The following is a 20,495-nucleotide window of genomic DNA, read 5'->3' on the forward strand; positions in this document are numbered from 1 at the left end:
CAATCAGAACTGTACCATAGTAAGCTCGGCCTTATTCTTCAAGCAGCCACTGCTTAATACATCCTAGGAGCTTTGCCACCTGACCCTGGTTCCATTCCCAGTTGTAGAAGTGAATTTTGTTCTTTCCACGTATGCTGCCTAGCTTGAAAAGCAGTCCAGAGATCTTGTACTAGGTAGCCACACTATGTCTGGGACCACAGTGTGAGGCCTGCCTTAGATGCACCTGAGAGTAGGCTTGGGTTTCATTCACTGCTTGGAAGAGGAAGGGGTGGGGTGAAGGTGGAAGTAGATGCCAAGACTTCTAAAAGCCTCCCACACTGAGCCGGAGAAATGACTGTTGTGAAGCTGCTTGTAGCAGTCCTGTGAAAAGCACTGGATTTGGAATCGGCGGAATCAGAATCCATTCCTAGTTCTCTTTAGCTTCTTTTATTTGTATAATCTTGGGCAAAACAATTAAAGTCTCTGGGCCTCGGTTTCCTCATTTGTAAAATGAGAGGTTTGAATCTTTTAAGTTTCTTTCCAACTCCAAGTTCTCAGAATTATAGACCTGGCATTGTGAGAAACAATGCTCTAGGGAAACATTTGCTACCCACATTCCCTTTTGTTTCTCTTTCCTTATCCACCCTCTTTTCCCCCTCCAAAATCATCCAGTTCCTTGGATCCAAAGCACATTTGTCATGCCTTACACTAAAATTCCTTCCCACTCTAAAAATAAGTGATTCATCTTAGCGATCATACTGTTGCACGTTGTACAAATGTAGGTAGCTAGCACTTAACGTCTTCTGGTATCTGTTAATAAGAAATATGAGAAAGGGATTTGGGGGAGAAATAATAGCTGACATTTCTACAGCACTTTTTAAGCTTTACAAAGTTCCTTACATACTTTTTCATCCTTACAACATTCAACCAAGAAAAGAAACTGAGGCTCATAGAAATTACATGTCCTAGATGAAAGGTTTCTGCCAACTCCCTAGTCTAGCTCTACCTACCCCCCCACCACCACCAAATGATACACATAGCTTTTATTTGTATTAAACAGAGCTGATGGCAGAACCTTATAGGAAAGGGTCCCTAGTTGATGAGGTCTCTCTCATTTTTCTCAGATGAAAAAACTGGCAGCTCTCACTGCTTTTGCATCTCTGAATGTGTATGCCATAAATGAAGAAGAATCCCCCCAAAAGACTCTGAAACCAAGTCAGGTAAGTTGGCTGCTTTGAGGTTTTTCCTTTTGTGATATAACAAAGAGTATCAGACATTAATGAGTTTCAAAGCATACTGACTTCCACAAATAAGAGAAATGAGTTAAAAATAGATCTATGAATTACATAGTCCAGAAATCAATTTCTCTTCCATAAATTAAGCACCTACTAGGTGCTAGGCAAGATCATAGATTTTTTAAAAATATAAATTATACCTTCTCTGAAGTCACTTATTATTCATTTGGAGAATAAAACTGATTAAATACCTAGGAGAGATGGTCCTACCAGGAAGGATTAGGGATGGTACTGTGAAGGAGGCAGCATCTTAGCTGAGCCTTAATGAAAACAAAAGGATTTTGAGAAATGGAGAGGGCTGAAAGTCTATTCCAGGCTTGGGGGCTGAAACCCTATAAAGAAGAGGCGGAAGATGAGGAAGGAACTAGCCTCTAGGTTTACTGGAATATTGCATACTTGAAGAGAAAATACTAGGTTGGAAGCAGATTGTGGAAGTTCCTGAATGCCAGTCTAAAGAGATTGTCTTTTCTTGAGTACACAGTGAGGATCAGGAGATCCTCACTGTGAGCAAACCTATGCATTAGGAAGATTATTTTGGCAGCAGCATGAAGGATGGATTGAAGAGGAGAGAGACCCAAGTCAGAGAGACCAGTTAGAAAGCTATTACAGTAATTCAGGCAGAAAATGCAGTAATGGGAACCTGAACTAACATCCTACCATAGTGGGATTGAAAATGAGAGGACCAGTGCAAGAAATAACAGAGATAGACTTGGTCAAACTAGACAGTTGATTGGATATAGGGGATGGGATAGCAGGAAGAGTCAGGAATGACTAAGGTTTTGAACCTGTGGGATTCTGGAAATGGGTGATGCCTTCAATAGAAATGGAGCAGGTAGGGGGAAGTCCGAATTTTGGGATGTGTTTTGATGAGTTCAGTTTAGACAGGTTGACCTGAAATGATGGAAGGCTATTCAAGGGGAGATGTCCAGTAGGCAGTTAGAAAGGCACAGTTGAATCTTAGGAATGAGACTTGGGCTGGAAGTAAAGATTTGGAGTCATCTGCATAATGCAATTGTGAGGGGAGGCCTAGTTTTTAAAATCATTTTTCCTACTGAAAAATTGCTTTTAAATCAAATAGCCTTACAGAGAGTATCTTAGGACTTTTGAGTAGCCTGGTATGTAACATGTACAAGAATGTGTCCTTTTAAAGAAAATCCCATGGGAATTTGCAAAACAGATAAATGAGAATTCTGTCTTATGAGAAGAGTTTTGCTGCATAGTTCCTTTAAAAAGCAAGTATTTCAGTGCCTTAACAAACAAAAACTATTTTTATGAACATTTTACTTAAGGTCATAATTGATTTGGGGATGACTTTGCGGAATACTGTTATGTAAAATGCCCCAAAATTCTTAGTGAAATTTTTGAGCCTTCGTAGCTTTCATCTGCACTAAGACTTTGGGTCACCTTATATAAAATATGCTTCATTTTAAAACTATGTATAGCAAAACCTCAATTAGAAAATCTTGAGGAATGGTGTATTCTAAAAGCAGTTAGGTGGCATGGTAAGTAGAGCTCTGGACCTGGAGTCAGGAAGACTTAAATTTAAATCCAGGCTCAGTCACTTAACCTCTGTTTTCCTCAGTTTCCTCATTGTCAAATAGAAATAATAAAAGCACCTGCCTCCCTGGGTTGTTGTGAGGATCACATGAGATTATATTTATGAAGCACTTACTTAGCACAGTGCCTGGTGCATAGTAGGTGCTCAGTAAATGCCTATCCCTTCCCCTTGTCTAAAATATTTCTCCATCATCCAGATAGTTATCACAATTGAATGTCTCTGATTATTGACCTCATAGTCTCAGAGTTATCATTCTAAACATGAGTTTATTATTTCAAGTCTGTGAACTTTAAAAGTGTATGAGACTTGATTGGAAAGCTCCTCCAGCTAATTCTTTAAAGTGGTTTTGAATAAATCCCTGGTGTTGTTTCTTGTCCTTTGTTGATTTCTACTAACAATAATTGTTAACTGAGTAAAGCACTGTTTAGTTGGGTTCCATTTAATTGAGACTTTACTATTCACTGGATTCAGTCCTCCATCCCTAATAAAGAACAACTATGTGCAGGGTCTTGTACCCATGCTCAGGGTGTTCCTTACTGTAGGCCTTCTCTAGAAGGAGGAATAGGGTCTCCTTCTTTGCTCCACCTCAGCCCCTTATTATTCAGACTAGAGATCAGGAAATTGGGGGTCCTGAGAGGCCTTCTAATCTAACTTTCTCATTTTAAAGATAAGGAATTTGAAGCACTAAGAGGTTTAGTGACTTGCCCAGGATCCCCCAGCCAAGGGCTGAATCTGAGCGCATGCTCATGTCCTGATGACAAGCCCAGTGCTCTCTTCCCCTCCTGATCACCCATCAGGGCCAAGGAGGTAAATGATAATCCCATGAACTGAAGGACCCTGAAACCAGTACACCATCGTCCTGCTGGCTGATGTTTGAAACTTTACCTTTGGAGTTTAACCTCTTTAACCTAAATCTTAAGAACTTGCTATCATAAGCACGCATGGCCTGGTGTTAAATTAGGTGTTAAATGACTTGCCCAAGATCATACAGCCTGAATGTGTCATAGATGGGGCTTGAATCTAATGGTTTTCCACTATCTCAGCACTCTTGCCTAAGTCCTTTTACCTGAATGTTGCCTTGGGTAAGATCCAACTAGAAGTTATTATCAATTATTTATGATACCTGAATATTAATGAAGCATTTGAGAGGAGGAGGTAGAAGAGAGAATAAGGATACTTGATCCCCAGAGGGAAGTGAGGAAGGATGTGATGTGACTTGAGATCAGACCTTTGGTTAACTTTCTGCATCATAATTTTGCCTCCCACCTACCCTGACTCCTATCTAGAGTTAATAAGCATTTCCCTTTCACATAGACTGTGAAGGAGGCAGAAATGAAGGAAAGAAAAAGCATTTATTAAGTTCTTTCGTGGCAAGAACTGTGACTAGAGATGCTGATACAAAAGCAGACAGGCCCTGCCATTGAGAGAGACTGTTCCCCCCAGTGGAGGAAGTGGTGGCCAAGGAAAGATCCTTTGGTTATTGGGTTAGAGTGGGAGCTAAGGAAGGAGGAGATGGAAACAGATCATTCAGCAACCAAAGAAGAATTGATTTGATCCTGGTTCATGGTTTCTTTCTTTCTCTCTCCAGCATTTAGCACAGTGCCTGACACATGGTAGGTGCTTGCTTAATAAATGCTTGTTGATGGGTTAGTGAGAAGGGAAGGCACTTTTGGCTAGGATGTTATGGAGGAGGTGCTGGTGAGGAGGGAAGGAAGGGAAGAATAGGCAGGAGCTTTCCTGAAGTGTTCCGGAGAGGTAATCACTAGTTAGGATAGTGGAGCCCCAAGAGGGAGGTTTCTCCAGGCCCTGGTCTCTGGTATAGACATGTTCTCTGATGTGATCTCAGATTGTTATCAAGGAGGGTGTGAAGAAATGTCCAGAAGGGAGGGAGTGAACTAAAGAAGTCACTGGCTTCCTTGCCTCTATGTAGCTGCTGGCTTAGTAGTGTCCAAAATAGTAGTGAATCGACCTGGATGACAGGGGATCCATCATTCAGTAGCCCTTGCCTAGCAGTAGTAGTCTATTGAGAGGCCCAGGGCTCCTGCAGCCATAAGAATGAGCCACTTGGGAGCCCCCAGGTGTTCTTGTTTGGTTACTGCTTTTCACACTTGGATTTTCTTTAATTATGTCTTGTACTTAATATCATGTGTTCCAGCCTTTCTAAATAATTGAAGGGTGGGCCAATTAGTCGTTGTTTTGTTGGTCATTTATGTTGGCATGTATGAAACACTTCAAATGTGCCAGGTACTGTGCCCCAAGGAGACTTTCTTTGTAGGAAGAGGGTTTTCTTCCTTGAGCTTGAGAGAGAGAGAGAGAGAGAGAGAGAGAGAGAGAGAGAGAGAGAGAGAGTGTGTGTGTGTGTGTGTGTGTGTGTGTGTGTGTGTGTGTGTGACAGAGACAGAGAGACAAAGAGAGAGAGACAGAGAGAGAGAGAGACAGAGAGAGAAACTTGGATATAAACTTGTGTTTTTGTTTCTTTTTGCCTTTCCAGCTCCCTATTTATAATGCACCATCTCTCCATTCTAAGTACATTGAAGAGCAGCCTGGCCGCTTACAAACGGGCATTGCTTCCATCCGAACTACAGCCTGGCATTATGTTGGCTGGTGCAAAGTAAGAACATTCTGTTAGTGATCCCTCTCCTAACACAAGAGCTCTAAAGTGCCTGGTTTGTGTTCTTGTCAATACAGCAGCTCGAGTGTTTTCAGGTATTGCTTGGTGTGAATTTTTCCCACAAAAACATTTCTCCAGGTTGTCGTTTTCTAATCGTTCCTGATCAGGGTAAGTCACATGTGGCTCCCAGCTGGGCCTCGCCCTTTCCAGCCTTTCTCCGCAGCCCTGTTGCCGAGCACTGACTGGAATGAGCAGTGTCAGCCAGCGTCATGGTACCGTTTGTATCAGTGTGATACTGTTGTCATTGAGTGACCTTGATGCCTGCATACTGATAACAGAATAGGTGTCACCATCATTCTAGCCATCCAGTCTTGCTCCCAGACCAGCCTGTATCCATTTTCTTATTTTTGAGATTTTTTAAACACATTTTCTGTGGTTCATATAATCTGTGATATAAGTCTTGGAAAATTCCACTTTGTAGTCATTGTGGATTAAGGGTTCTTAAGGATGGGTCCGTGAATTTGTGGGGTGGGGTGTTTTTTTTAATATTTAAAAATATCTATGTATTTCAGTGTCTAATGACATTTCCTCTGTAATCCCAGGTATTTTTCTCTTATTTTTCATGAAAGCACGATTCTGAGAAGGGGTCTGTGGGCTTCACTTAGATTCACCAGGGTCTAAGACACACATAAAAAGATTTAGAACCCCTCATCTAAATGGTCTTCCTGGTTTTCTGGGAAGACATTTTGTTATTTTTTTTTTATTCTGAGCTCGTCACGATCTTTTTCTGACAGTACTGTTTGTCTTTTTAAGGAGGCTCAATACATTCTTAATAGTTTGATCTCAGGGAAAATGTCTTGACTAATTAAGGTCTGATTCACACACCTGAGGCTAATGCCAGCAGTCGGATGATTCAGGCTGAGGTCTCTGGAGACCAAATTTTCCTTAGTGTTCTCAAATTTGTCTTTAGTGAGGCAAATTGCTCCTGAGACATCCTTAAATTGCTACCATAGCTGTCACCCAATTTAAGACCAAAAGGACATTTAATTCCGTTAATGTTAGAAGGAATGGGCTGAAAGGCACTTTTGAAGGCATTTCATTTTGAATGTAAACAACTTTGCTCTTAGAATTTAAAAAAAAAATAGCTAGTCTTTAAAAATGACTTCTCACTCTGTTCTCTTGGTATAGATGTTGGCTTTTAATTCCTACTCCTAGTGCCCTAGTGTTTCAAAACTTGGGGCATCGTGCCCCCTTGTGGTCAGAACTAATACTCCAGGATTTCTATTCCCTTTATCAACAAGCATTTCACTTTAGATTGATTTGTATGAACTATCAGTAGAGACAAACAATTTAGTAGCATTTCGTTTCTCTTTGAAGCCTACCATCATGATGCTTTTATATTTTCGTTTCTTTTTCTTTACCTGCCACTACAGTGAATATGTGCCTCTTACAAGATAAAGGAGCTGTTCCCAGGGCTTGCTGATCTCCCATGTCTTCTTTTGTTCTTGTTGAAAATAATGCCTTAGGTTTCTTTCCCTCTGAAAGCTTTCTTGGGTTGTTGCCATCATAGCATCTGCTTAAAGAATTTGGGGAGTCAGAAGACTTGGATTGTTTATGGTATTCTGTCATGTATGTACAGCATGAGCTTGGGTGTAGAACTTTGTGCATTAGCTAGTGAGGGGAAATGGTCAAATTTCAGGGAGGCTGTATTCCAGGAGTCTAGGAGCCTTCTCACTGGATGCCTATTTTTTTATGTTTGCTACCCTTAGGGAGGGAGAAAGAAGAGAGGAGTTGGTACCCAGCAGGGATCAGCTCTCCCTCATCTGGCCTGAAATATTACTAGGAGAGAATGGGTTTTGGGGAATCAGCACACTAGAAACGAATTCAGGATAGTTTTAGGAAGAGAGCCGAGGACTGTGGAGTAAGGCTAGTCAACTAGGGTATTACACTGACTACTTGGAAGCACTTGTCCTTTGACCCAATGAATCACTTCTCTTGTCTCTCCCAGCAGCTTCCTGCCTAGAACCTTCAAGTCATGCTGCCCCATTAAATGATCCCAGTGTCCACTTAAAACCCAATGCCCTCATCAGACACTCAGAGATACCAAGATGCTTCCTGAATTAGAAAGCTTAGGGATCTACAGAGAATCCTCAGCAGCTTCTTCCTTTCCCCATTTCTAAGATTTAAGATAGAATTAGGAAAAGAACTGGAACCATGGTTTCTCTGACATAAAGAACTCCCTGGTGAGGAAACTCCCTGTACCAGTACAGGTTGGTACCTTCATTGTAACTTAGAACCAGAACCATAGAAAGTTGCTTAGATCAGAGAACAAATTAGATCAGTCACCACCTGATAAGATTCCACTAATTGGAGAGAGCTTGAAACAATCCATATCTCATGACCACCTTTTGGTTAATTAAAAGTCATAAACTTCACAGTGTTGATGGAGCTGTGGAGAAATGGACACACCACACTGGAACCACTCCTAGCAGAGTTAGGATTTGGTGCTGTCCTTTGGCAATATACAGTAAGAGCAAAGAAACTTTGTGTACTCATTTTGGTGCAGGTTTTGTCCATTAAGAATAAACCCTAAGGATGCTATTGAAAGAAGGGGAAACTGTTTTACCTGTATATAATTAGTAGCATAATTTGTTATAGTTTGTTATACTAGGAAAAAAAACCTAGAGTCTAACAGTTGGGGAGCAGCTGAATACATTGTGCTATGTGAATACAATGGAATATTACTGCTCCCAAAACAGAATAATCATGTATTCTCCAGCCACATGATCTATGATATCTACAATTGTGGCAGTTTCTTCCACCACATGGATCACAAACCTTGAAATGGCTGGGTCTTTGGGAGTTGCCCATGTTCACATAGCTGACAAGTAGGATTTGAACCTAACTCTAAGGCCAGTTCTCTGTCCACTTTAGTATTCTGCCTCTCCACATAATAACAGCAATAAAATCCTAAAAGATACACAAAAGTCAAGTTTCTTTATCAAAAATCAACTGAAGGACTTCTTTCTACAAGAGGCCTATCTTGATTTCCCCTAGCTGGAAGTAACTGGTTATTTCCCCATAGTACCTTGTTTTCGTTTTTAATGCATTCAGAGTTTTGTATATATGTATATAGGTACCCAAGCATATGTGTGTGTATGTCATGACCCTCATGAGGATGTAAGCTTCTTGAGGGCAAGATCTATTTCACTTCTGTCTTTATACCTCTATTGGCTGATATCATTCACATTGTACAGTAGATGTCCAACATAGGATTGATTTATTGATTGAGTGGTTACTGTCTCGTAAAATATAAATAATGGAGGTTCGTGATTTTATGTTCGTCACTTTTTATTCTTGGTATTCTATTTGAATGCTTTTGTTATTGGTCACAAATTTTAAAATAAGAATCTTTTCTACTTTGAACAAATCACTTGATGCCTTTGTTTCTCCTCCGGTAAAACAGAAATGAGGCTTGTCACCAAGTAACACTAACCCATTCTTCCTGGCATTCCACTAAACAAGGCCTGTTCCTGTTGTTCAGTTATTCAGTCATGTCTGACTCTTCGTGACCCCATGGACCATAGCTATGAGGTTTTCTTGGCAAGAAGACTAGAGCGGTTTGCTACTTTTCCTTCTCCAATGTGAATCCTTTTTACAGAAGTTAAAGTGACTTGCCCGAAGTCACACAGCTAGGAAGTATGAGGCTGGATTTAAACTCAGGTTGTTCTGACTGCAAGCCCAGTGCTCTTAACCAGTGAGCCATAGCTGCCTCTAAACAAGGCCTGGGATTATATAATAAAAGATAATAGATGCCTTGCTGAAGAGCTCTGAAATGAGGCAGTGAAGTCAGAACTTCTAGGTTTGAGTCATAGCTGTACTGCTGATTAGCTTTGTGACCTCAGGCAAGTTGTTTGCCCATACCTGAGTGCATTTATCTATAAAATGAAGAGGTTTGACTAGATGATCTCTAAAGTTCCTTCTAGCTCTTTAATATTTCAAACAAGATTCTTGATTCAGTTAGGGTGAGTGCTCCCTCTGCCAGTGCAGAGGACTCCTCTACACAAGCATACACATGCATCTGCCTTCTCAAATGGCTTTATGAGTTGATGTAACTAATGAGTTCATCTTATAACTAACCTTTTAGTGATGGAGTCACATTTAGTTAGGCCAACCCTTGAACAGCAGACAGTTCATGATCTGGACTAGGCCCAGAGCCTTCCTAGTTTGGTAGGGCCTGCTTACCTGTGCTCTGCTGGCATAGCCTTCAAAAGACGCCAGCATCACCTCCCCATGAAAATGTGGCATCTGAGGAGGACTTCAATGCATGGAATTCACTATGTACTGAAAAGATCACTGTGCTTCCCTCTTTTGATTTTTTGTCTTTTGCTCTTCCAGACCATCATGTTGTTGATGCTCTGGCCGTATAAATCAAATGGTTCATCTAAAATGAACTGTAGCTCCCTTCTTAAAATTTTATCCTTTTTGATAGTCTTCAATTTGATAAGTATTTATGTTTATGTATTACCTTGTAAGTTGCTCTTCAGTATTCATAGATGTTTCAGGAAGAAAAGTTGTAAGTACTCTTATTTTTACTGAATGAGAAACTAGAGCTTCAGGTACTTGCCGAAGGTTCATGATAAAAAACAGGGTACTCAGTTCAGTACCCTGTTTATTAGTATTTCCCCTTTGATATGTTCAGTGGTTCCATTTGTCTATTATCCCCCTTGACTCCTGCTTCTCCCCAAAAGGTTTCTTCTTCCCAAATTCCTATTCACTTGCTTTCTTTTTTATCTATTTTAAGAGATACCAATTATTTTGTATCATTTTTTAAAGACTCAAATGGCTAATATCCTTTTTCCCTTTTTTATAGGGTATTTATGTTTGGATGAAAAATGGAATAATGGATACAGTACAGTTTGGGAAAGGTAAATAAACTAGTCATAATTCAGAATTTTCTGGTGACTACATGAATCATAAGATTAAACTGAGAGAAAATATACCCAGTCACTTTTTCCGGTAGATAGACAAGAAGAAAATAAATAAGTCATTAAACAGATCATCTATATTGGGGCTTGGTTCCTCTTTCTAGGTTGTTTATGAAAAGTCAAAAAAGAAATTGAGGGCAACAATCCAGAGTTGTGGACTATTTAAAATAATAAATACTGTTCTAAATAATTCATGAGAAATAAGTTGCAATTGTAAACTGTCAATTGAAAACTGTAATTGTAGATGATTTTGTTTTTACCAAAAAAAAACTTCCAGGAAGTAATAAAACATAAAATCAGTCTTTGAATATTAATGCTAGTGGATGACAGCAGTGGCAAAAGAATGACGCATCCAAAAGACATTTTTATTTGCCTTGGGAAGGTGTTATATGATTTTTGGCGCAACAGATTCCCCTTCCATTTAATCATGCTTGGCTTAGGTTAACAGTCAAATGAGTTTGCATCTTCTGAACATAGGAGAAGACAACTTTGAAATTTAAATTCATTACAGATAATCCACAAAGTTAATGATCCACACAGAGTTATAAGTATAGAAATTAATTTAGAGTTACAGGCCAGCCTTAGCTCATGACCCCTAATGAATGATTTGAATATGTGGTTTCCTTTGAATAGATTGCTAATGGCAATAGTCCATTACTTTGATTTGATAGAGTGGTTTAGTGGGAGAAATATGAGATTGGGTATCAGAGCATCTGGGATTAGATCCTAGCCCAGCTTTTTGTTATGTGTGACTTTGGGCAAGTCACACATAACCTCTTCTGTTTTCATCTGTAAAATGGACTTGGAGTAAAGTGTCTTCCAGTTCTAAATCTGTGATCTTATGCACCATTGTGGTCTGGACTTCCCATTATGTCCCTTCTCTCCATCTATACTTCTTAACCCAGCCCTGGTTACTAGTTTCCTTCCAAGGCCAATGGCCACATTGAGGCAAGTCAGCCTGAGAAAACCATGTCATACTGGGGTGAGCAGTGTCCCAGAGCCCTTCAGAGTCATTGAAAGGCCATCATTCCAGAATTGAGACTTCTTGTCTTTACTCAAATTGAGGTCACGGTTTAGGTGAACTGGAGATATGAATAGACCAAGACCCTGCTTTTCTCTTTTTGGCACTTCTCTGCTCTGCGCATTTGAAGCTTTTCAATAAAGACCTGGGGGTGCCCTTCTGGCCCTCTTCACCTGTACATCTTGTGGCATATGCTGAAGGCCAAGCAAGAGCTTCCGGATTTCACCCTACACTAATTTCCTTGGCCTGCTATATGAGATCTTGAGATGTGAGCAGCATCTGAAAACTAGCAGATAAAGAATGATGTCCTGTTTTTTTCATTCAATAAATGTCTCATACTTACCTCTTGAGTCCTGGCTAGATCTGTATTTTGGCTAGCCCCCTTAAAGAATGAAGTTTGGTTTTGGGTAGTGAGGGATTCTATTTAGTTTTGTGTGAAGAGAATACAAGACAGTGACCTAGCATGTTTGCTAAACATTCCTCCTCTTCCCATGTTCCTCTCCATCTTGTAGCCATCAAGATTCCTAGGGCCTCTGTCCAGTCTTCCAACAAGTAGTCATGTGACAATGGACAAGGCATTTCCACCCTCTGAGCTTCAATTTCTTCATATGTAAAATGGTCCCTCACAGCTCTGGCATTTTGTGCTCTTAGGACCCTTCTAGTGCTATTGCAGAATATGTTGAAAAGTACTTGCTCAGACCTTTAATAGGTAGTTGGCTTTGGCCTTTCTGCATTATATTTTTACTGTAATATTCAGTTAGACTAAAGTATTTTCCACTAAATTGTCATTTTTTTATAATTTCTTGAGATACATATGTTTATCTGAAGAATCCACCTCAAGATTTTCTTCCCAAAGTTGGTGTGATTACAGCTTCAGGACTGGTAGGCTTGATTTCATCAAAAAACGGTAACTTTTGTTTTATTATCTCTTTCCTGTCACTGTTTTTTTTTAAAAAAAGGTATAAAATATTTTCAGAAATTATAGACAAAATTTTTTAAGAGTTTTTGTTCTAGATGTGCATGTTCCTAAAAGGATTATGGTATTTCAAATGACCCTTAAAGTTTAATAAATTTTCAAAATTTGTTCTTAGTTGTTATCTATTTTAAATAAAGGATTATAGTCTTTTGAAACTAGAAGGTAGTCTTTTAGGAATTTCATGCTAATATGTACATGTAAACAGCTTAAATGTGAATGTTTATAATAATTTTCATTTAGAAATAATTATAAGCTATGGTCTACCTATATATAGCAACAAGGTTATAGTCATACTAAACTTAAGGTATTTGGTTGGAAAGTTTAAGACTCTTTGAAAGTAGCACATATTACTGTGTTCCCTAGGTTATTCAACAAAGTATCTCTGGCTCTTGGAATAAGGTTGTTGACTCCAAATAAGAGTTCCCTCCTTGCCAGAGTTGCCTTTGATATCTGGTGGGGAAGAAGAGGAAGGTATGAGTTATATATCAGTCTTTGGGGCTGAAACAACAGAGAAAATCAACCTATAAACAGACTCTTATCTATAAATAAATTGCTATGAAAACATATATAGTCATTTATTGCAGCTAGAGTTGAGACTCATGAGAGAAGAACAAAAGACAAGAAATTCAAAGGCCACAATTGTACTTATCCTGTGGCCCAAGAGAATAGTCAATAACCTGGTGTGGAGAGCACATTCATAGGTTTTTTGCATTCAGTATACCCCATGTTACCCTGCTCCACCTGCACATAGCACATAAGCTGTCTGTTTGAGCTGGTTGAACTGGAAGTGAGTCTTTGATTCATGGTGGGAGGGAGAGTAATAAGAGACCAAAATCTTCATTCTTGCCTATTGGAGAAATGCCTGCAAAAGCCTTCCTATCACTATAGTTAACCCAGACATAGGAATCAACTTCTAAATTCAATTACGCTCTGAGGAGTCTCTTTCGTCTTCCCAACATTAATTGCCTTTTTGCTGGCGAAGATTCCTAGACTAGTTTAATAGACACAAACACTGATGACAAAGTTGATAAATTGTTTTTCCATTTAGCTTGAGAGTTAAATGCAATAAAGGCTGGTCCTCAAACCAAGGGAAATGACCAAACTTTAAGTTACTCATCCCATGGGCTGAGTGGTGCTCTTGCAGAAGGGGAGGGCCTTAGTTCAAGTCCTGTCTCTAAAATATACTGCTTGTGTGATTTTGGCAGGCTGCCCTACCTCTGTGCTCTTCAGTTTGGTCTTCAGGACTCAGTGACCTCTGAAGGCACTTCCACTTCAGGGTCCATGATCCTTTGATTTAGCTAATCACCTGGTTGCAGAGATTGTATTCAATATGTTCGTGACATCTCTGCAAGCCATTATTGCTAATAATGATGATAACAGCAACATTCATGTAACACCTTAAGGTCTGCAGAGCATTTTACAATTATTCTCTCATTTGCTCTTCACAATGACTTTGTGAGGTAGGTGTTGTTATAATCCTCATTTTACAGATGAGGAAGTGGGAGCAAACCGAGCTTCGTGTCTCACCCAGGGTCGCCCACAGCTGGTGTCGGAGGCCAGGTTTGAGCTCAGGTGTTCCTGACTTTAGTCCAGCATTCTGCTCACCACATCACCTTGCTGTCTCTACCACAATGAAACAGTACTTTCATTTCTAAACCTGGGATAGGTTAGGGTTTACTAGTTGTGTTTCTTGGGCATTGCAGTGATGCTTCACTTTTAAAACAATGAATAAATAGAGCCAGGAAAAAGAAGAAAAGAAGGCTGTGTGTTCAAACAGTCAGCAGCATGACTGTGCAAACACTGTACGTGAATGGAACATGACAGCTGGGGGATGAGGGCCATGTATTAATTGAGTTGAATTCTTCAAGGATATTTTAGCTACCATCTTGACTCTTTGATTCCCATGGGCAATTTCTTATAGGATGTTGGCTGTGAACGGAAGATGGGAAAAACATTGATGTTGTAGAAGCATCTGTTTGGAGTTAAATACTTTGTTTGGGTTCTACAGGCTCTAAATTTAAGAAAATTGCTTATCCATTGGGACTGACCACTTTAGGAGCATCTGTTTGCTACCCAGCTCAGGCGATAGTAATTACCAAGGTAAGTTCTTTTCATGGTGATGGTATCAACATTCTTATATTTGTTTAAACTCAAAGCTTTGCAAAATTTAAATGTTGTACCACACCTGCAGCCTTTAATTTACAGAGAGATAGAGTTGATATCAACAGTCGTGTGTTGGCATTAGTCACACAAAATCACATTAGCATCTCAGCATGATAAATACCACACTCTTAATTACATGACCATCAGAAGTGAGCAGACAGGATGAATTTACTTAAATAAAATTAAACAATATAAATGCTCTTTTTTATATTAAGTTCAGTGACTGCATTTGAATTTATACAGAGGGGAGTGCTCCATTGTTAAATGCTATAAAATTAAATTTTTAATTAACAGAAAATTGCACCTGCTGGCAGCTGTTCAGTGCAGCATATTAACATAATGCTAGAAACAGCCAATTGATATTCAGCAGTGGCTTCTTAGGGCTTAAAAATATGTATGTGAATGTGTGTGTGTGTATTTCAAGTCTAGAACACCATCTGGAACGAGGAAATCCTTTCCCTGAAAATCTCATTTCTGCCCTTTTGCAGTTTTTCTTGTCAGCTCAACTGGACAGCTGAATGGTTTCTTCTCATTTCAGTCCTCGCCATTCTGGGATTTGCTTTATGCACACATGCTCTGGTAGTTTATAGCTTGCTGAGACTGGGAGGTTAGAGATCCCTAGGCTTTTTCTTTTTTTTCATAACTACAAAGCATTTTCCTCCTGTTTTAAATAATACAGACTTCCTCGAAGAATAGTCTCAATTTTTGCTTCGATTATTCTATTTTTTATTATTATTTTATTTATTTATTAGTATATAGCTAAAACTGCCTATTTTGTGGCAAGATGTTAGAAGATCAAGGATAGATTGTGATACTTTGCCGTATGACCAGAACAGATAAGCAGAAGAATATTACTATAGCTAGATATGAGGCCAAATCAAAACAAGCACTGAAGAGACTGCTTAGGAATTAGCTGAATTTTGCCACTGAATTCTCATAGGTTGTTAACCTACATATTTTCTCCTTCACTTTGTCCTTCAGTTCATTTTCAGTCATGTCTGACTCTTCGTGACCTCATTTGGTGTTTACTTAGCAAAAATACTGGAGTGATTTACCACTTCCTTTTCTAACTCATTTGACACATAAGGAAACTGTGGCAAAGAGGGTGAAGTGCCTTGCCCAGGGTCACACAGCTAGGAAGTATCTGAGACCAGATTTGAACTCAGAAAGATGAGTCTTCCTGACTCTAGGGTTGGCGCACTTTCCTTTGAATTTGTCCTTTGTACTGCCAATGATTTATCAAAGTAGAATATAATCAGAAACTCTTCCGAGAAGAACAAAAAGAAACTAATCATTTACCACTGTGACATTATGACTGGTTAGGTTCGGGTTTTTTTGTTTGTTGTTTTTTTTTGTTTGTTTTGGATATTCCCATGATATTTCTTTGTAAATGATTTACATGGTGAGAAGTTTTGGTGAAGAGAAACAAATTGTTTGTCCTTGAAAATGTTAGAAACGTTGTGTAGTCAGTACTAATATTTCTAGAGCTCCATGCCCACATCTGAAAGCTGCTAAACATTTGATAAATGACTTTGGCATTGTCATGGAAGAAAATGCCAACTTTTGGAACTACTACATATGCATTATTCCAGAAAAGCTATTATTGCAGTTCTCCACCCCCCATAAAAGTTTGACTCTACATCCTGCTATATTCTAAATAGGTTACGGGGGAAAAGGCACGTGCAACAAGCCAGCAGATTTATGAAGTGCTCGGGTCATGGTGGACAGAAAACTACGTGCAAAAAGGAGCTGAACTCAAAGAAGAAACTAAAGTAGGTTTCCAGCCAAAGAAGTGGTTTATTCTACACTTGTTTTTGTACCTGAGACAGGGGGTGGCAGATAGATATAACCTGAACTCGTTAAATGGTTTTATTGTTTCAATGAAGTGGTTCACTTATGGAGGAAAAATATCTTTTTGGTGAACAGCTTAGAAGAGAGATCAGACTTGAAACACCTGCAAAGATGGCAGCAACAGGATCTAGCGCATCCACATTCAGCGTTGAGGTGGCAAGCAAACTAGAACCATCCTCAGGTGTGTTTGCAAACATTTAACTTGGCTATGATTTGTGTTCTCCTAAATAATTTCTGATGGTAGTAAGACAAATGTCAGGTTGTCCTTGATAGGTTTACTTCATAAATATTCTCATATCTTTTCCCAGCCACTTCAGGGCTAGGACTGTGTTGTGTTTTTTATCTATGCACAGTAAAGTGTTTTACAGCTGCAGCTGACTAACTAGACTGACTTCAGGAGTGGAGACAGTTAACATTACTTTTAAAGCTTTGGGTAGAGAGAGGTGCTGTGGTATAGGTGGAGAGAATTATGCCTTTCCGGACTTTATAAGTTTATAGGCCACGGAAAGTTCACCATGTAGAAGAAATAGCTTATGCTCATGTCGTGCGTTCCATTTCTTTCATCCTATCATTCTTCTTTATTTCCCTTTCCTATCCCATTTTCTTTCCTTTAGATGCTAGGAGGAGTTCTAGCACCAGACATTGGAAATTATAGCAACTGTTAACATCAGTGCCTTTCCAAGTGTTAGCATTTGGGAGGTTGATCTAAGAGGAATGATCAAACCAACTAGGGAAGCACAAGGGTGTTCATTGTGAAAAACGATGTTTGAAACAGTCATTGATTAAAAGTCTTTAATGTCTCTTTTTTTCATTCCCTAACATATGCGAGATGCTATGCTAATTGACATATTCTGTCAAGCAGTAAAATCAAATTACGGTCAACTCTTAGGACAAGGGGTATTAAATTAATTTCAGTTTACACAAGGGTTACATATTCAATAGTTTAACCACAGGATCTGAGCTACTTTTGGTCACTCTTGTCTTCATCTGGGTTCTGGAGCCCTTCTCCAGTATATCCTGTTTCTAGGGTGGTAAGGTGATAATATCATAAAAACCATTTTACGGAGCTTCTGTTCAATGATTTTATCCACATCTATAGTGCCCACTATCAACATGTGTAATCCAGTGTTGGCTTCTTCCTCAACGGCATTAGAAATGAATGATATTATTTCTATCGTACCATTTACTTGAAAATTTTTGGAGAATTTCACAAAGGCAGTTATTTTTAATTTTCTTATTTATTGAGTTAAGGACCCTAAACTCTTATCCCAATTTTACATACCAAAAATAAAATAATTTCTGACTTTCTTAAGCTCACTTAGTAGTGAAACTCGAAATCTGTCTGGTCTTTTCCCACTTGGATGCTTGGCTTTTTTTTTCCTCTTTCAATCTGTGATAGGACAACTTAAAATCTTTTCCCTAGTTCTGAACTTAGCTTAGTTCTATAATTTTTAAAATCCTTCTTCTTTCCCTAACTTTCCTTTTAAAAAGTTTGTGTCTAAAGGGACTAAACTACTATCAGTTGCCTAAAAGCTTGATGTATATTTGGAAGGAGAAGTTAGACTTTCTTATAAGAGGAACAATAAAATGTACTCCAAATAAATATGCATTGATTGAAGAATCGAGAGTCAATTAGCACTAGGCCAGGCTCTGAAAAAGACAGCACATTTTTGAGAATGTATAGTCCTTGCTTTCATGGAGTTTAGAATCTAGTGGAAGGCTAAGATAGTTTACACAAATGACACCGTTTCATACTAAGTCCATAAGGGAACTATAAATAGTGCCGTGTGAGTTGGTAAGGGTGGAGTGTTACTGACTTGGGGGGGGGGCGGAGAAAAGGACATGAAGGCTTTGCAGAATCGATAGCATTTGAGCCAAACTTTGTAAGATGGTTAGGATCTCAACAGGTAGGGAGAAGTCTAAACATAGGATAGGAAAGAGTATAGCCAAAGAAGCAAGAGCCAAAAGTGTATCTGTGGTGAGTGAGTACTCCAGTTTGGCCAGAGTCAAATGTGGACAGGGTGGAGAACAGTATGCTCTAGGGCTAGAAAGGTAGGGTGATGCCAAATTGTGGAGCTTTTTGAATGTTAAAGAGAAGACTTGGTCAATTAGGAGCTACCCGGAATTTCTGAGAAGACCTTATGCACCTCTGTGAGGGAAGCTCTTTTGACTACCATTGGGCCAGGAGGGGAAAGCAGAAGAAGTAAGCACTGAGTAGATATGGGAGGTGAGGAAGAGAAAGAAGTCAAAGCTCACACCTAGGTTTCAAACCTAGAAGATGAATGATACCACTGTCTGGGAGAAGAGCAGATTTGTTGAGGAAGATAATGAGCTCCTTTGGCCACTAGCTCCACCCCACCCCCCACCCCCAGTTTCTAATAGTCTTACCTAAACTGAATGAGAAAGCCTCTAACGAAGCTAGTTGGAGTTGAATCCATCCGGGGGGGGGGGGGGGGGAGAGAAGGACAGAAATATCCAGGAATATTAAGCAGGTAGTTAAGTGCCCAAGTATATGAAGTACATTATCTGTTTACATTTGCTCCTCATTAACAAAGCGGCAAGTTAATGCTTAGGCTTACTTAATCTAGCTTTTGGTTGTTAGAGCCAAATATTAGTGACTTGGAGTCATTCTCAGCCTGCCCCGACTTGGAGGCAGCAAATACACATTAGTATCTGAACTCATGATACTTTGGGACTCGGCCTTTATAGAGAATTAGATGATGAATTTGTTCCTATTTCAGGAGTGCTTTGTTTTATGAAAAAGAAATGTTCTGGAAAATTGGATGAAAATTCATATGCCCCAAATCCTCTTTTCTCATCAACTTTCACTGCAAAGTAAGACTTTTTTTAAAGGGAGGAAGAGGAAGTAGGCCCCCCAAAATGGGGGAAAAATACATAAAGAAATACCTACCCAGTAAAATGAAGTCCCCACAAATCAAAGAAAGAAAACTAGTGTTATGTTGGAGAGAGGGAGTTGGCAGAAGTTGACTAGGCTAACCCCCTCCACCCCCACTCCCAGGAAGCTGCAGTGTTAATTTGGCTTTCATCATCCCCGTGCATCTCTTCAGTCGCTAGTTTCTAGCATTTTATGGATATTATTGACACTAAGAAATAAGATTTTGCTGAGTTGATTCCATAAATTCCTGCTACCACAAACCCAATACCAGGGAACGAGGTAATAAAGTTTTACTAAATAAATGCTCACCCCCAGGAGCTTTGAAAATCCTTTACTCTTTGTCATTAGGTATTGTATATCAGCGCCGTCCCTACCTTAAGCATTTCTGTATAACAAGGTATACCTGTAGCAAATGCCATCTGACTTCTTACACTTTCTCATTTTAATGCTTTAGCAGGTGCTGTTACAGCCACACAGTTTAAGGCTGACCCCAAGCTCATGGATCACGGTCAGTCCAATCCAGAAGATGTAGATATGTACAGCACTAGAAGCTGAAATAAACTGCATACAGATCTTCAAGAAATAGAAAGCTTGGCAAATGACAAAATAACAATGGAAAGATCATATAACTGTGCCCCATAGGCTATATAGTTTAATCAGGTATTTTCTTAAATTTTCATTCAAAAATTCATACACAGTTCACTAACTCATCATCCAGACAGACTCTGAAAGCAATCAAAGTAATACTCAATGATTGACACCAGAGTTGAAGTTGGTGTCATCAGGCTGCATTTGATGCCATACAGTGGAGCTCACTTTACACAGAAGACAGAATAAAGATATAAGCATCACAGAGTCTTTGACATTTTAAATATATCTCTGATTTAGCTGCCCTCTTAATATGTCAGCTAAGCAAGAATCCTGGGTAAATGTTTTCTTTCATTTTACACTTTGGAGGTTTGGAGCCAAATGTTCACATTAAAGTACTAGGACTTGATGTTGGCATTTTCAACCATCTTTAAATGTCAGAAACCATCTCTGGCTGCTGCATTTGTCTAATATATTGCATTTCTTTAATATATATTTAAGCACCAAGAACAGATCTTTTCAACATCCTTTATTCTTACAAGTAATTGAAATAAAATAAATTTGTGTGA

The 20,495-nt window shown here is 39.2% G+C and overlaps 1 protein-coding gene across 2 annotated transcripts in view; it reads left to right on the forward strand.

The window, feature by feature from the left end:
• The window catches only part of APOOL (apolipoprotein O like), a 96,616-nt gene extending 76,121 nt beyond the window's left edge, over positions 1-20,495 (forward strand). The window contains exons 2-9 of one of the 2 annotated variants that reach the window (XM_044682534.1): positions 1,104-1,199; positions 5,324-5,443; positions 10,317-10,371; positions 12,261-12,359; positions 14,437-14,528; positions 16,253-16,363; positions 16,518-16,623; positions 19,796-20,495. In XM_044682534.1, the coding sequence (XP_044538469.1) occupies positions 1,104-1,199; positions 5,324-5,443; positions 10,317-10,371; positions 12,261-12,359; positions 14,437-14,528; positions 16,253-16,363; positions 16,518-16,623; positions 19,796-19,893 (777 nt within the window). In that variant the 3' untranslated portion in view covers positions 19,894-20,495. Of the gene's footprint in view, positions 1-1,103; positions 1,200-5,323; positions 5,444-10,316; positions 10,372-12,260; positions 12,360-14,436; positions 14,529-16,252; positions 16,364-16,517; positions 16,624-19,792 lie in introns of both variants that reach the window. The other variant, XM_044682533.1, reaches the window with a different exon arrangement.

This window comes from Gracilinanus agilis, chromosome X (genome assembly GCF_016433145.1).
Source record: "Gracilinanus agilis isolate LMUSP501 chromosome X, AgileGrace, whole genome shotgun sequence".
NCBI classification, from domain to species: domain Eukaryota; kingdom Metazoa; phylum Chordata; class Mammalia; order Didelphimorphia; family Didelphidae; genus Gracilinanus; species Gracilinanus agilis.